We start from the raw sequence: 15,173 nt of genomic DNA on the forward strand, positions 1-15,173 counted from the left end.
ATAAATTATAATTTGCCATACCGCTTCCATACCGCCTTCACATGTAACTGATCGCTTTTAAAATGTATTTCTTTATTTTATTTTAGAATTTGCTTAAAATAAATCAGAAACATATTAGCATGTATATATATATATATATATATATATATATATATATATATATATATATATATATATAAAATTTATTTTTATGTTTTTATTTTTAAGAAAATATTTTGGCTTAAAACAAAGCAGCCTCGTGTCAGTGCCAAGAATGACTCCATATGGAAGCAGCTCATTGGCTGATTCTACTCATGACGCGTTAACGCGGAAGTCAACCACCGCCTCGAGAAAAATGGCTGCTCACAGGTGCAGCTGCTGGTCTTGGCTGCTTATTCTTTTTAGTTTGTCCGTGTTTGTTGTCGCAGACATTCATGAAACGACGCCAGTTAATGACCACCACGGTGGGGTTGACCATAATGCACAAACAGCGGAACAAACGGCTGACCAGCCCGCGGTGGAGGAGAGACGGTGGGAAGCAACCGAGGTTAAAGAAGCCGCTACGGTTGATGCTGCAGCCGACATTCAGGGCACTTCTGCACCTGAAACAGTGGTACCTTCGTCGGTACCACAGCCTAAAGACGACTTCCAAGAAGAGCTGGTCATCAGACCTCTGCACTCCGGAGATATTTATGCCAGCTTCCAGTTCCGCACCCTGTGGGACACAGACTTCATGAGAGAAAACAAAGGTAAGCTAACTGCTAGTAGGGAGATAACACTTGTTAGGCACGAATAAGAAAATACACACATGTAAATGTTTTATCTTCTTATAGAAGTAACTTTTGAATATACTTGAGTCTGTCGAATAGCTGACAGAAAAGCTGTAAATGTATAAAATGATAAGCATTTAAATGTTTCGGAATGAGGGTTCATTTTTTGCTTCTCGATGCTCCTATAATCTGTCAGATTGAAACATTAAAAATACCACGTGATAGGGCATCTGCATTTTCCGTCAGTTGACTTTCTTTTATAAATCACCATATTTTTGTTCATTTATTGATATCCCCTTCCTGTTAAAATCTGCGTCTGTTCCTGTTTAGTTGGTTTCAGGAGTATTTATACATTATTGGAAATATTATACGAGTTTAATACACCCCACATTCATTCAATAAGATTTTCTTTCTCCTGTTCTCAAAATTACAACAATGTTTGGTCTTTCTAACTCTAAACCACGTTGTTGCATTTCTCAGTGTCCCACTACCGGCTTTTCCCCAAGTCTCTGGGCCAGGTCATCTCCAAGTTCTCAGTCAGAGAACTGCACATCTCTTTTACACAAGGTTACTGGAGGACCATGCAGTGGGGGCAACCCTTTATACCATCCCCACCTGGAGCTGAGCTCTGGGTCTGGTTCCAAGACTCAGTGACAGAGTGAGTACAACAGAGATGAAATGAATGTGTGGATTAATAAGGGGAGGGGAGACAGACCCGTACTTATATAGTGTTTTTGTACTCTGAGCATTTAAAGCCCCTTCTTACTATGAGCCTCATTCACTTATTCACAAACACATTCATTAACCTGCTTTCGTAAACATTTTTTCTATGCCTTAGCATTTTTAATCTACCATGCACACATGACACTCCAATGGTGGCATCAACGACAACTAGGAGTTCAGTATGTGGACCAAGGATACATTGACATGCAGACTAGACAAGTAGAGGATTGAACCACCAACCTACCAGTTTTGCTCATCCATAACCGTCCTTGCGGTTTTTTGCTTTTGTGTTTTTCCTTTAGTTCTTATAATGACAGTGATGTTTCTCAAGCATTTGCCGAACTAGCAGACAGTTCAGGTAGTTTTTTTGCTGCAGTAAAAAGTTATGCAGTAAAATAACTCTCAGTAAAAACTGGCCATAAACTTGTTGCATTAAGACGGAGATAATCTGTCATCAGTCTGCGATTGAATTACATGCAATCTGTTTCAGATGATACATCAATTAAATGTGAATTTCATTGAATTTAATGCAAGTTTGCTCAGCTAACATAATCTCAGGATGGTGGTGCATGTGATGAACCCTCTTGTTCGTTATATTCCCAGAGTATCAATATTTGGTGACCCTGTATCGATACAATATCACCATACAAAGTATCGTAATGGTTTGCTGTATTGATTTTTTTCCCCCCACCCATGTAAAACTGCCAGAAATTCTACTCCCACAACTTTTGACTACAGTTTGTTTTGATATAGTTGCTGCCTAACCTACCTTTGCTAAATCATGTTAACATTTCCACATGCCTTTTTTCTGCCTTTCCCAGTGTCGATGCTACATGGAAGGAGCTAACCAATGTTTTGTCAGGCATCTTCTGTGCATCACTGAACTTCATTGACTCCACCAACACTGTTCAGCCCAGTGCCTCCTTCAAACCCCTGGGACTAGGCAACGGTACAGTCAGTCTCCTTTTTGCATTTAGAGAAACATCTCTAGTAATGAACCTCTGCAAAAGCTAATTGTGTCATCAGCCACCATTGAACTGTCTAATATCACGTTATTATACAGAATTAGTGCTAGAGAAAATCCTCTTGCAGTAATCCTCTTCTCAACTTGTTCCATCACTGGTCAGTTATGATTCATACAACTTTAACAGCATCAGCTGCGATAAAGTGCTTCAGATTACTGGAGATCAGTCTGTCATTTTTACCTTGTGTCTGTCAGAGTCACAAACACTGTGGTAGCTTGAATATTTTGCTCAAAACTTTGTTAACCTCACTGATGACTGTTCAAAGTGCTCTTAGAGGAATTCTGAAAGGTTGGCAACCTCTAGGAAGATTCTCATTTGTTCCAAACGACCATGTGTAGCAAATTTCTTTCAATTTCAATTGAGTCTCAGAGATTTAGTGCAATAACCTTCTTCCTCATCTAACCTAGACATGTGCTCTGTTTTTAGTTTTGTTTTTTAAACTATTGTTTCTAGTAGAGCAGGGCGATATGGCCAAAAATATTAATCACGATATAGATTTGAAAATTTGCGATAACGATATAACTGACGATATAATTGATGCAAGACAAAATACAACTCCACAACTTTACTAGCGCAAAAAAACCCCCATCCATTTATTTTCACTTAAACAAGCAGCTGTTTTTTTATGTGCATTAAAGCTGTATAAAAAATTTAACAGTGCAAATGCAAATTCCCTGTTGAAAGTTTAACCAAAAGGCATTTCCAGTAGAAATGGGCTGACATATCCTGAGCATAACCATGTATAATATCCACTGAAGTTAAAAAGAGATGCTTTGCAACATTAAACTGCAGTGTGCCAAATAAAAAAGTCAAATACGTATTTTTCGGACCATAAGGTGCACGGGATTATAAGACACATTAAGCGAAACAAAGCAGTCAGATAAATCAAACTTTATTCAACTCATCTTCTTCTTCCTCCACTTCTGTACCATTGATTCATTAATGCTGTATTCTATCACAGCTGCTCTATTCCCATGTTGTTGCAGTATGTTAACGACTAACCTTCTATTGTGGATGGATTATCTCAGTTGTTCTCCTGACTGAAGTTTGGTCCGTTTACAGCATCCTGCCATGCGATTGCATTTGTCTCTAACCATCAGGAACCTTCACGAGTGGAAAAGTGTTAGCGTTCATCCTCCAGCTTCACTGTTTATGTTATGCTAACATAGCTGTGTCGCTAGCGATCACCTAGCACATCATTAAATACCACCTAGCCCAACTTCAGTAACCTTACAAACCTCACTGCTGTGTAGCTTCATGTCTTCATTTATGTTGGAAATGATAGCAGAGCTGTACGTTTGAATTTTTTCAGAAATCTCTCAGTCAGAACATGCTATATCATGCTTAGGTAACTAGCAAAACTAGCGAGCTAACTTCCGCTAACTTCCTGCTAACTTCTAACTCCGTTAAATGTAATAAATTCTGTTTTCATGGATGCCTGGATGTTAAACTTCATAGTTACACCTGGTAAAGCAGCAATTCTGATCGTTTTATTAAAGATGAAAGAATTTAGACAGTTTTTAACTCTTAGTGATGCTGCAGTGTTCGTTTGACTTTGGGACCTGAAGGGAGCGGAGTTTAGGACACAGATTACTCCCAGATTTACGAGCACCTTAGTCCGACAAATACGGCAAAAACGACGGCCCGCTTCCATGTTCTACAAAAAAAATGTGCTTTGGTGGGTATCTGATGGACAAACGCCAAACCAGTTCCACACCACTGAAGTTGCACCATTTTTACAAACCAATTGTGGTTCATCCGTTTCACTCAACGATCCGCTTTCTCCCTTCTCATTCTCTGTTGCCGCCATGCTTTTTCTGCCATGTGCGAAAACAAAGGCACTGCGCATGCGCGTTTTACCCATATTCTATCGCGATATTTTATTTTCTTATCGTTGCCTAGCATTGTACCGGTATTACTGTTAACGGTATAATATGGCCCAGCCCTAGTTTCTAGTGATTTTACACCTCATGTTACTGCAAATGGTCGACTTTACAGGTGATATGATTGTCAGGCTTGTCAGGTGTGCTGCACCCCGTTAGAAACTTGGTTTAGTTGTGTTTTTTTGTTGTTGTTGTTGTTGTTTGGGAATAAGTAAACAGATGAACACTTTTTACACAGGTCCTGTTTGCATTAAAGAAACCTTTTGCAATAAAATGAGTGCTTTACCTGTACTCAGGTGCCTCTTTTTTTAATATATATATTAGATTTTATTTGGGCATGTGATATTCTTATTCTGAGGTGCATGTTAGACAGTTGAATACCCATTACAGCACTGCAGATGCCCCAGGACTCACTGTACTGCATATGCAATATTTGTGTGTGTGTGTGTGTGTTAAAGTGACAGACCACAGCTTCCTTCGCTATGCCACCCTCCCACGAGAAATTGTTTGCACAGAGAATTTGACACCCTGGAAGAAACTCTTGCCATGTGGATCCAAGGTAAATGTCTCTCTCTCTCTCTCTCCCCCCCCCCCCCCTTTTACATGTGCATTTTTCTTCCTAAAAAAAGCGCGGGACATCAATGCCATCTGTTAGCGTATTAAGTTTTCTCCTCACTATGTTTTCCGAACAGGCTGGTCTCGCTGTCCTTTTGAAGTCAGAGAAACTCTTCCACAGCAGTTTTCATTCCCAGGCAGTGCACATCAGGTCCGTGTGTCAGGACTGGCAGTGCAAAACCACATCCTGGGAGCTGAGACAGACGTTGAATTCAGTCTTTGACCTGCACAACTCTGGACAGACCAAACGAGGTGAGCGAAAGCACGTTTTTTTTTGTTCTCTGTCCCATATTTGGGTTTTGGTAACATTCCCCTGGCTTTTGTTAATTCAAGCTGTCTCTTCCCTCAGAGTGGTCTTTGTTCAAGATGTTCTCTCGGACCCTGACAGAAGCTTGTCCGTTGGCCTCCTCCAGTAAATTATATATCGACATCACAGACAACCCTCAGGTTAGCTTTTCCTTTAATATAAAATATGCAAATCTAAATCATTAGATAATTCAAACCTTAGAATACAAAACATCGAATTGTGACAGCTATATGAACATGGAGGTGTTGCTGATCTAGTGGATTATCTGTTGATAAACGGCACTACTTGTATGTATAGATAATGTCAAATTTATTATTGAAGCTCTGTAAGAGTTATGATTGGAACAAACCTGTTTTTATTTTGCAGGGGGAGCAGTTTGAGCTCAGCCCAGCCACTTCCCTGCTGAGCCAGGCAGTGGTGCTGGGAGACAGACGGACCTTCTCTGTGTACGATCTGACCCAAGAAACCACCTTTGGCACTGTGCGCTCCCTCAACCTGCTGATTCGATGGAAGTCCAATGAGGGTGAGCCAGAAGAGTAGAGACTGTATAATGTATAAAGCTGTGTATAATAGTCAGAATATTGTCTTGAAGAATGTATGATGAAACAAGAACAAGATAATAAAATGCACACACTTCACACAATTTTAAGGCATTTTTTTGATTGTCACATTTGTTTTACACCCAGTGAATTATTAAAATCAGTCTGACTTTCTGTCCTCAGGTGAAATGCTGCGTCCCTTGCTCCATGCTGAGCGTTATGTGGCTGGATACGGGCTGCAGACAGGAGAGATTCACACATTAATGTACAACAACCACCCATACAGGTCTTTCCCTGTACTGCTGCTGGACTCGGTACCTTGGTATCTTCGTCTCTACATCCACACGCTCAGTGTGACGAGCAAGGGAAAGGACAACAAGCCCAGTGAGTATTTTTAGAAAGCAGTAAAGGATGTGTGCACTGTTCATTTGCAATCAGAATAATAAATTTACATTGTCCCAAAAACAATTTACCTTTGAAAGATGACCAATATCCTGTACAGTGAGTACACAGTGTAGTACAGGATATTGGTCCGGTACAATGTCCTTAACTTCACTTAAGGCCACTGTGGAAATAAGAATATCATGGAGCAGCTGACTTATGAATTATTAATTCAATCAAAAATGTATGTCTTATATGGCCTTCACATGTACAGTTTGGTCCACATATGAGCCTCATCCATCCATCCATCTTCATCCGCTTTATCCGGGGCCGAGTCGCGGGGGTAGGAGCCTAAGCAGAGAAGCCCAGACCTCCCTCTCCCCAGCCACCTCCTCCAGCTTATCCGGGGGAACACCAAGGCGTTACTAGGCCAGCCGAGAGATATAATCTCTCCAGCGTGTCCTGGGTCTGCCCCGGGGCCTCCTCCCGGTGGGACATGCCTGGAACACCAACCCCAGGAGGCACCCAGGAGGCATCCTTGTCAGATGCCCGAACCACCTCAGCTGGCTCCTTTCGATGTGGAGGAGCAGCAGCTCTACTCTGAGTCCCTCCTGGATGGCCGAACTTCTCACCCTATCTCTAAGGGAGAGGCCAGCCACCCTTCGGAGGAAGCTAATTTCCGCCGCTTGTATCCGTGATCTCGTTCTTTCGGTCACTACCCACAGCTCGTGGCCATAGGTGAGGGTAGGGACGTAGATTGACCGGTAAATTGAGAGCTTCGCTTTTACAATCAGCTCCCTCTTCACCACGACGGACCGGTGCAGCGTCCGCATCACTGCAGCCTCCGCACCAATCCGTCTGTCGATCTCCGGCTCCCTTCTCCCATCACTCGCGAACAAGACCCCGAGGTACTTGACCTCCTCCACTTGGGGCAGGAACTCATCCCCGAGTGGGCACTCCACCCTTTTCCGGCTGAGAACCATGGCCTCAGATTTGGAGGTGCTGATCCTCATTCCCGCTGCTTTACACTCGGCTGCGAACCGTTGCAGTGCGAGCTGGAGGCCTTCACCCGACAGGGCTCTAGACTAACTTTTTGCCATGGTTGCACTGGTGCGCCTAAAAATAAAATTTAGGCGCACCAGCACAAAATTTAGGCGTACAAGCACAAAAGTTAGGCGTACCCAAATTTTTAAACTGCATTACTTAACACCGCAGTTTTACATGTTCACGTTTTTTTTGATTTGTAAATGATTAACTAACAACCTTTCAAAATGATTAACTTGACACCCCCTTTGCTGCCCAAATTAACAGCAGCTCCATCAGCCCCCATAGCAATGATTTTATCCAACCAGTTACTGCACTGGTCCCCAAGAGCAGCAAATGCTTTCTTTGAGGCAGCATAAATTCCTAAACAAATTAAAAAAAAATACCATTTACTTATCAGATCAAGAGTTTACAATGCAGTCTTTTTCAGTTTGAGTTTCTATATTCATGTATTATTGCTATGTTTAATTTTCAATGATAAGAACATGCTAGATATGGTTAATTCAGTAACACGACGTAATATTATTAATCATATACATAGGCTACGTGACATGACATGGCTTACCTTGGGCATGGGCATGCTGGACCTCAATGTGTCCAATCAGTATATTCGCTGGTCTTCCTTTTTGCAAGATACGAGCGTACACAATGACACATTCTTTTGTGGCGATGTCTGTGTCTCCATCGATCAGGAAGGCCATGTATGTACTGTTCGCAATTTCCACTGACGTCTTTTTTTTCAGTGTGTCAGCGATTACGCCTATAAACTGGGCGCATGCAACATCATTGCTGTATGTGGGGTTTATGTCCAAGCCATTTTTCCTGTGAAGAGTTATTTCTGACTTGAACTTAGTAAACGGAACTTCTTCTTTTGCAATATTGTAGGCGATGTTAAACTTAATGATCATCTCGGCCTCCTCCGATGACCTGTTTACTCCTGCCTGCCGCTGAAAGGCAGTGGGGAGCGGGGACATTTTGGCAGAGCATTTATCGCGGCATATAATGTGTCTTCTCGATGCTGTATGCTTTTTCAGCGTTTCAATTCGAAACGTATTAGCACCAGTGACAAATGCTGTGTTGCCGGCCATGGTCTTTCCACACTCGCGACAATAAATGCAGTGCATCATATTGTCAGCTTGGCTGTATCTTAGCCAGGGAAACTGGTCAAGCCACTCGATTCGAAATCTATACATTTTCTCACTTTTACTTTCAGTGGACTCCGGCTGGGAGTCGATCGTATGTGGCTCATTTTCTGATGCCGTCTCCGGACCAGTGTTTGACAAAAACGGAGAGGTTGATGGCTCCGTGTCAGAGCGCTGGCTCAGAATTTTGGACTGATCAGGCCTTAACTTAACGAAAAAGTTATCAATTGTTCTTTTCATATTTTCTCAATACCAACTTCATACACTTCTGACCTGGGCTACTCACCCTTCTCTATCTGCCCGCACTTTCAAACGTAAACACAAGTAGGTCTGCAGGAATATCTGGACCACGGCCAATCACAGAGGTCCCCGCCTCTGAGTATCTCTGATTGGTTTAGAACACGACATGGGCATAATGTGTGCCTGTTGTTGAACACACGGAGACTTTCAGGGTTGCTGAAACTTTTTTTCCGAGAAAATACTTGGTTGCACCGGTGCGACCAAGTATTTTTTTTACTTGGTCGCACCGGTGCAACCAAGTATTTTTTATTAGTCGCACCATGGAGAAATTTGGTCGCATTTGCGACCAAATTGGTCGCACTCTAGAGCCCTGCCCGATGAAGCCAACAGAACCACATCATCCGCGAAAAGCAGAGATGAGATTCTGAGGCCACCGAAGTGAAAGCCCTCCGCCACTTGGCTGCGCCTAGAAATCCTGTCCATAAAAATTATGAACAGAATCGGTGACAAAGGGCAGTCCTGGCGGAGCCCATCACCCACCGGGTGCGAACCAAGCTCTTGCAACGGTTGTATAGGGATCGAATGGCCTGTAGCAATTGGCCAGACACCCCATACTCCTGCAGCACCTCCCATAGGACACCCCGAGGGACACGGTCAAATGCCTTCTCCAAGTCCACAAAACACATGTAGACTGGTTCGGCAAACTCCCATGCACCCTCAAGTATCCTTGAGGGGATAAAGAGCTGGTCCAGTGTTCCGCGACCAGAACGAAAACCGCATTGTTCCTCCTGTATCCAAGGTTTGACTAGCAGACTAACTCTCCTTTCCAGCACCCTGGCATAGACTTTCCCAGGGAGGCTGAGGAGTGTGATCCCCCTGTAGTTGGAACACACCCTCCAGTCCCCCTTCTTAAAGATGGGGACCACCACCCCGGTCTGCCACTCCAGGGGTACTGCCCCTGATTTCCACGCAACATTGTAGAGGCGTGTCAACCAGGACAGCCCTAAAACGTCCAGAGCCTTCAGGACCTCTGGGCGGACCTCATCAATACCAGGGGCTCTGCCACCAAGGAGTTGTTTAACTGCCTCAGTGACCTCGCCTCCAGAAATTGGCGGGTCATTCCCCTCATCCCCAGACTTTGCTTCCTCCTCGGAAGACATGTCAGTGGGATTAAGGAGGTCCTCGAAGTATTCCTTCCACCGCCTGACAATTTTGTCAGTCGAAGTCATCAGCGCTCCGCCAGCACCATACACAGTGCAGGTAGAGCACCGCTTTCCCCTGCTGAGATGCCTGACAGTTTGCCAGAATCTCTTCAAGGCAGTCCGAAAGTCTTTTTCCATGGCCTCTACGAACTCCGTCCACACCTGAGTTTTTGCTTCAGCCACTGCCCGAGCCGCATTCCGCTTGGCCTGTCGATACCTGTCGGCTGCCTCCGGAGTCCCACAGACTCAATGTCCCCAGTCTCCCTCGGAATGCTGTTGAAGCTCTGCCGGAGGTGTGCGTTGAAGATCTCGCGGACTGGGGCCTCTGCTAGACGTTCCCAGCACACCCTCACTACGCGTTTAGGTGTACCAGGTCTGTCCAGCATCCTCCCCCACCACCTGATCCAACTCACCACCAGGTGGTGATCAGTTGACAGCTCAACCCCTCTCTTTACCCGAGTGTTCAGAACATATGGTCGCAGGTCTGGTGATACGATTACAAAATCAATCATCAACCTGCGGCCTAGAGCATCCTGGTGCCACGTGCACTTATGGGCACTCTTATGTTCGAACAAGGCGTTCATTATGGCCAAAGTGTGATTTGCACAGAAGTCCAATAACAAAACACCACTCGGGTTCAGATCAGAGAGGCCGTTCCTCCCAATCACGCCCCTCCAGGTCTCGCTGTCATTACCCACGTGAGCATTGAAGTTTCCCAGCAGGACAACAGAGTCTCCAGGTGGAGCACCTTCCAGCACCCCACCCAGGGACTCTAAGAAGGCAGGGTACTCTGAACTGCTACTCGGCGCATAAGTGCAGATGACAGTCAGGACCCGTTACCCGACCCTAAGGTGCAGGGAACAAACCCTCTCATCCACCGGGGAAAACCCCAACGTACCGGCAGCAAGCCGAGGGGATATTAGAATACCCACCCCAGCCCGCCGCCTCTCACCAGGGGCAACTCCAGACTGAGAGTCCAGCCCCTCTCCAGGAGACTGGTTCCAGAGCCCAAGCCATGCGTAGAGGTGAGCCCGACTATATCTAGCCGGTACCTCTCAACCTCACGCGCTAACTCAGGCTCCTTCCCCACCAGAGAGGTGACATTCCATGTCCCAATTGCCAGTCTTGGCAGCCGGAGATCAGTCCGCCAGGGCCTCCGCTCCTGGCCGCTGCCCGGCACACAATGGACCCGACCCCTCCTGCGGGTGGTGGGCCTGCGGGAGGATGGGCCCATGTCCCCTTTTCGGGCTGTGCCCGGCTGGGCCCCATGGACTAAGGCCCGGCCACCAGACACTCGCCCGTCGGGCACCCTCCCCGGGCCTGGCTCCAGGGCGGGGCCCCGGTAACCCTATCCCGGGCAGGGTAAACTGTTCCCTCAATGTTTTCTTCATAAGGGTCTTCTGAATCGCTCTTTGTCTGGTCCCTCACCCAGGACCAATTTGCCACAGGAGACCCTACCAGGGGGCAAAAGCCCCCAGACAACATCGACCTTGGGATCCCTGGGACACACAAACCCCTCCACCACGATAAGGTCGCGATTCACGGAGAGGACCTCAACCAGTCTACAAAAAAATCTTATTAGCCTTTGCGCTGTTTAGCATTAGCATATCACAAATTCAACTAGAAGACTATCACTCAGCCACCTCCCCGCAACCTATTTAACAAGCCTGCTTTGGTAGAATAGATCTGATATAAAGGTAAAGCAATACATCTTTATTTTTTTGTTTCTATGTCTGCAAGTCTTACTGGGACTGTTTCATGGATCTGAATATGACCACTGAATCATTTCTTAGGAGGTTTAATTAAATAAAAGAAGAAAAGTAGATCTTACATCATGTTGTTTAGTTGATTCTTGCAGCTTTGTCTATTGCCATGAAACACCTGCACATAAAAATGAAAGTTGCACTTACAGCTCAAAGAAACAGTCCATGAGTGCATCTTTTCAGTTTAGTGGCTTTCTGAAGGTGCTGTCCCCTGCCTCTGACCCCCATACCTTGATTCAAACATCAACATGATGATGCTAATTATGTTCTTTAAAAGCACAAATTGCCAGTGGCAAATGAATACACAGCCTTCTCTTTACACTTTGTAGAGGTGCACGATAGTCAGACTCCCACTTGAGCTGAACTTGTGTGCCTTCAACTTGATTTCATTTTCATTTTTGTTGCCTTCTGTTAGTTAGCTTAAATGTCCTGTGGACATGTGAGCATCTTTGCAGGCTTTGATTTTTGATGTTGACTTCTTCAACGATGGATATTATTATTCAGTCTTTTACTTAACCCTGTAAAATCTGAACCATGAAATAATTGCCAGAAAAATCTAATTTTCTTGAAGCTGGAGTTTTTATTGAACCTGTCATGAATTATGAGTTTTGACTTGTATGATTTTTGCTACACCAGCATTTCTGTGCAATTTATTGATGACTATTCATCTTCAGCAAAAATGTGTAAAGGGTTTAAGGTTAAAGAAATCACATTAATGATGTAAAGGTCTCAAAAACTCATGTTTCAAATATGATACATTTGACCTTACAGGGGTAAGTCGGTCATGCTGTTCACAGCCCACTGTAAGATACTTGACTTCCCACATTAACCCACAGGAATGGTTAGTAAGGGTTCATGCAGCTGCCTCTTTTTGCCACAAGATGGAGAACATGAGTCATGTTTTCTGTAAGAAACAGTTATCAAATACATATGTTGGTGTTCATTTCTAACTTGAATAACATGCTGTTATTGATTAAATATTGTCCCATTATGTAATTTATATAAACCAGTGATCTGTGTCTAAACTAGGGATTCACTGACTGTAAAAACTCTGGGTTGATAGCTGTTTAAAATACAATTTTCTTGACAGCAGATGCCAGAGCCTTTGTGTTTGTGCAGTTCTAGTTTGAACATTTAATCAGTGTATTATTGGTCACTTGTTTTTTTTCTTCCTCTGCTAGGCTACATCCACTACGAGCCATCTAAGGACCGTGTGAAGCCCCACCTGCTGGAGATGCTGATCCAGCTTCCTCCAAACTCTGTGACTGAGGTTACAGTGCAGTTTGAGAGGGCTCTGCTCAAATGGACTGAATACCCACCCGATCCCAACCACGGTTTCTATGTCGGGTATGCACGTAGGATTGCATGTGTGACATGTGTTGCTTCTCAAATGATTTTTGCTTTTTATTTTTTAGGATTTTAAATTAATTTCAGACTTTTATTGTCTAAAGTCCTTGTCCTTGTCTTTAACATTTAGATCTTCAGTTATTAGTTCTCTTGTACCAAGCACTGTCGCCATGCATACAAACAGCACTCGGGAACGACCACTTTTCAGCAGCTTGTAAGTACACAGCCCCATCTCCCACCCACCTTGATGAAAATGACATTTATTGTGTTTTATTCACGGACTGTTTGAGTTTCTGCACAGACACGTTTATCTAGAAAATGGGATGATCAAATTTTCCTCTCTCACCAGTTTTCCCTGTAAAGAAGAGTCCAGCTACTTTGTCCGCATCTACACAGAGCCTCTGCTTGTCAATCTGCCCACTCCAGACTTCAGCATGCCTTACAATGTCATCTGCCTCACATGCACTGTAGTGGCTGTGGGCTACGGCTCTCTATACAACTTACTAACGCGGAGCTTCCAGATCGAAGAGCCCAACCCAGGACTGGCCAAGCGGATCGCTAACGTCATCCGAAGGATGAGGGGCGTCCCGCCACTCTGAGGCTTTGTGAGCATGCCAAGTGGCATCTTTTAGAAAGGAAGTTTTCCTTTTGTTGAACTACTGGAAAATATATAATATACAGGGAAGAACTGGGACAAATACTGCTATGAATGTTTTAAAACCTGTCAACTTGAGGATTTTGTTGTTGAATTGAATAAGATGGATACATTTGTGTTTTAAAGCAATTTCTTGCTGCCTAAGGACAAAAAAAGTAGACGGGAAGTTGAAGATTTGTTCTTGTTTGATAAATATGAGGAACCAAAGCTGAGCAATGGGCTGCAGTGTTTTAATACCCCTTCGTTTTGGGGGATTTGGGGTAGGGTTTTTTTTTTTTTGTTTGTTTGTTTGTTTTCTGGATTTTTAAAACTATAACCCATTACAACATAATGCCACACTGTCATTAAGGCATACTGATACTTTGAGGAAACAGTGATTTCATATCTCACTGCACTCTGAAGCCTCTGGACTCAGAAATATAATCGCTTTTGGTCTCTAAGTGGTCTTAAGACTTATTTGGCATCTCCGCCACTATGAGATACACCAAGTCAAAGTCACTTCAGGATGTCCTAACGTTTTTCTTTTTAGGCTGCTTATCTTAATTGAAACTTCATTCATGACAGCGCATTAAAAACTCTAAAACTCATTCCAGTATGATGTCGTATATTGTGTGAAACGAATTCTAAAAAGTATAGACTTAAAAGTGATAAAATGAACTTTTTTCATGTTTCTACACAGGATATCAATCGTTGTCAAGTAAAACCGAGCTGCCCTTTACCAAATATTTATTTGGCACTGATTTTGGTTACAGTTTTGAATGTTGAATGCAATTGTCTGAGCATAATAAAAACCTTTTATTTGTTGAATTATTAAGTCATCAGTTTTAAGCACTTTCGTTGTCTTACAACAAATACACTATGGACAAAACTACAGAGCCACACTTCCTCTTCTCTAAATTCAGGTGCTTTCACTCCTGTTGCTGCAGGTAACAGCCAAGCAGTCTGCCTTTATTTGTTAAAGGTTGTTCTAAAGAGCTCACTAAATTTGAGTATGGTAGTGTAATAGGATGCCACCACCGCAACAAGTCAGTTCATGAAATTTTTTCCCTCTTAAGATATTTAATGATCAGGTGAAGTGGTGATATAGCAAAGTGGAGGCATCTAGGAGCCACAACAACTTGGCCACAACTTGTTGGACATGTAGATCTTCAGAGGGGTTTCACCAAGGGCTGAGGTGATACAGTCTAAAAGTCACCAAAACTGCTGACTCAACTGCAGAACTCCAAACACCGCTTGGATTAACATCAGCACTAAAACTGTGCCTGGAGCTTTGTGGTCCTGGGTTCTATGGCTGAGCAGCTCCTGTAGATGTTAAATACTAAATAAAATACTGCCATGCATTTACTTTTGTTTAAGCCTTTTACACACATTTTTGTTTGTTTTCCTTCCTAGAAAAATATTTCTGTAAAACAGTGAGCTCCATTTGAATATTTGACTATGTTCTGTATTGTTATTACTGTCACTGCCTTTTCAATAAACTGCCAAACATCATTTTTCAAATTACTAGACATGAAAGTTCCCAACTCTAAATTAAACAGGAGTTGGAACATTATTACTT

General features: G+C 43.5%; 1 protein-coding gene across 1 annotated transcript; it reads left to right on the top strand.

Moving 5' to 3' along the window:
* The first annotated feature begins 281 nt into the window (after window positions 1-281).
* pigt (phosphatidylinositol glycan anchor biosynthesis, class T) lies at window positions 282-15,118 on the top strand. Its single transcript, XM_085261223.1, has 11 exons — window positions 282-728; window positions 1,230-1,407; window positions 2,294-2,421; window positions 4,839-4,939; window positions 5,073-5,247; window positions 5,345-5,442; window positions 5,669-5,825; window positions 6,025-6,225; window positions 12,795-12,960; window positions 13,091-13,174; window positions 13,310-15,118. The coding sequence occupies exons 1-11, from the start codon at window positions 335-337 to the stop codon at window positions 13,557-13,559; spliced, it is 1,932 nt and encodes a 643-aa protein (XP_085117349.1). The 5' UTR covers window positions 282-334; the 3' UTR covers window positions 13,560-15,118.
* The last annotated feature ends 55 nt before the right edge of the window (window positions 15,119-15,173 follow it).

This window comes from Mchenga conophoros, linkage group LG20 (assembly GCF_057382185.1).
Source record: "Mchenga conophoros isolate Kocher_MC1m ecotype Shallow Benthic linkage group LG20, M_conophoros_male_GT1.1, whole genome shotgun sequence".
Lineage (NCBI taxonomy): Eukaryota > Metazoa > Chordata > Actinopteri > Cichliformes > Cichlidae > Mchenga > Mchenga conophoros.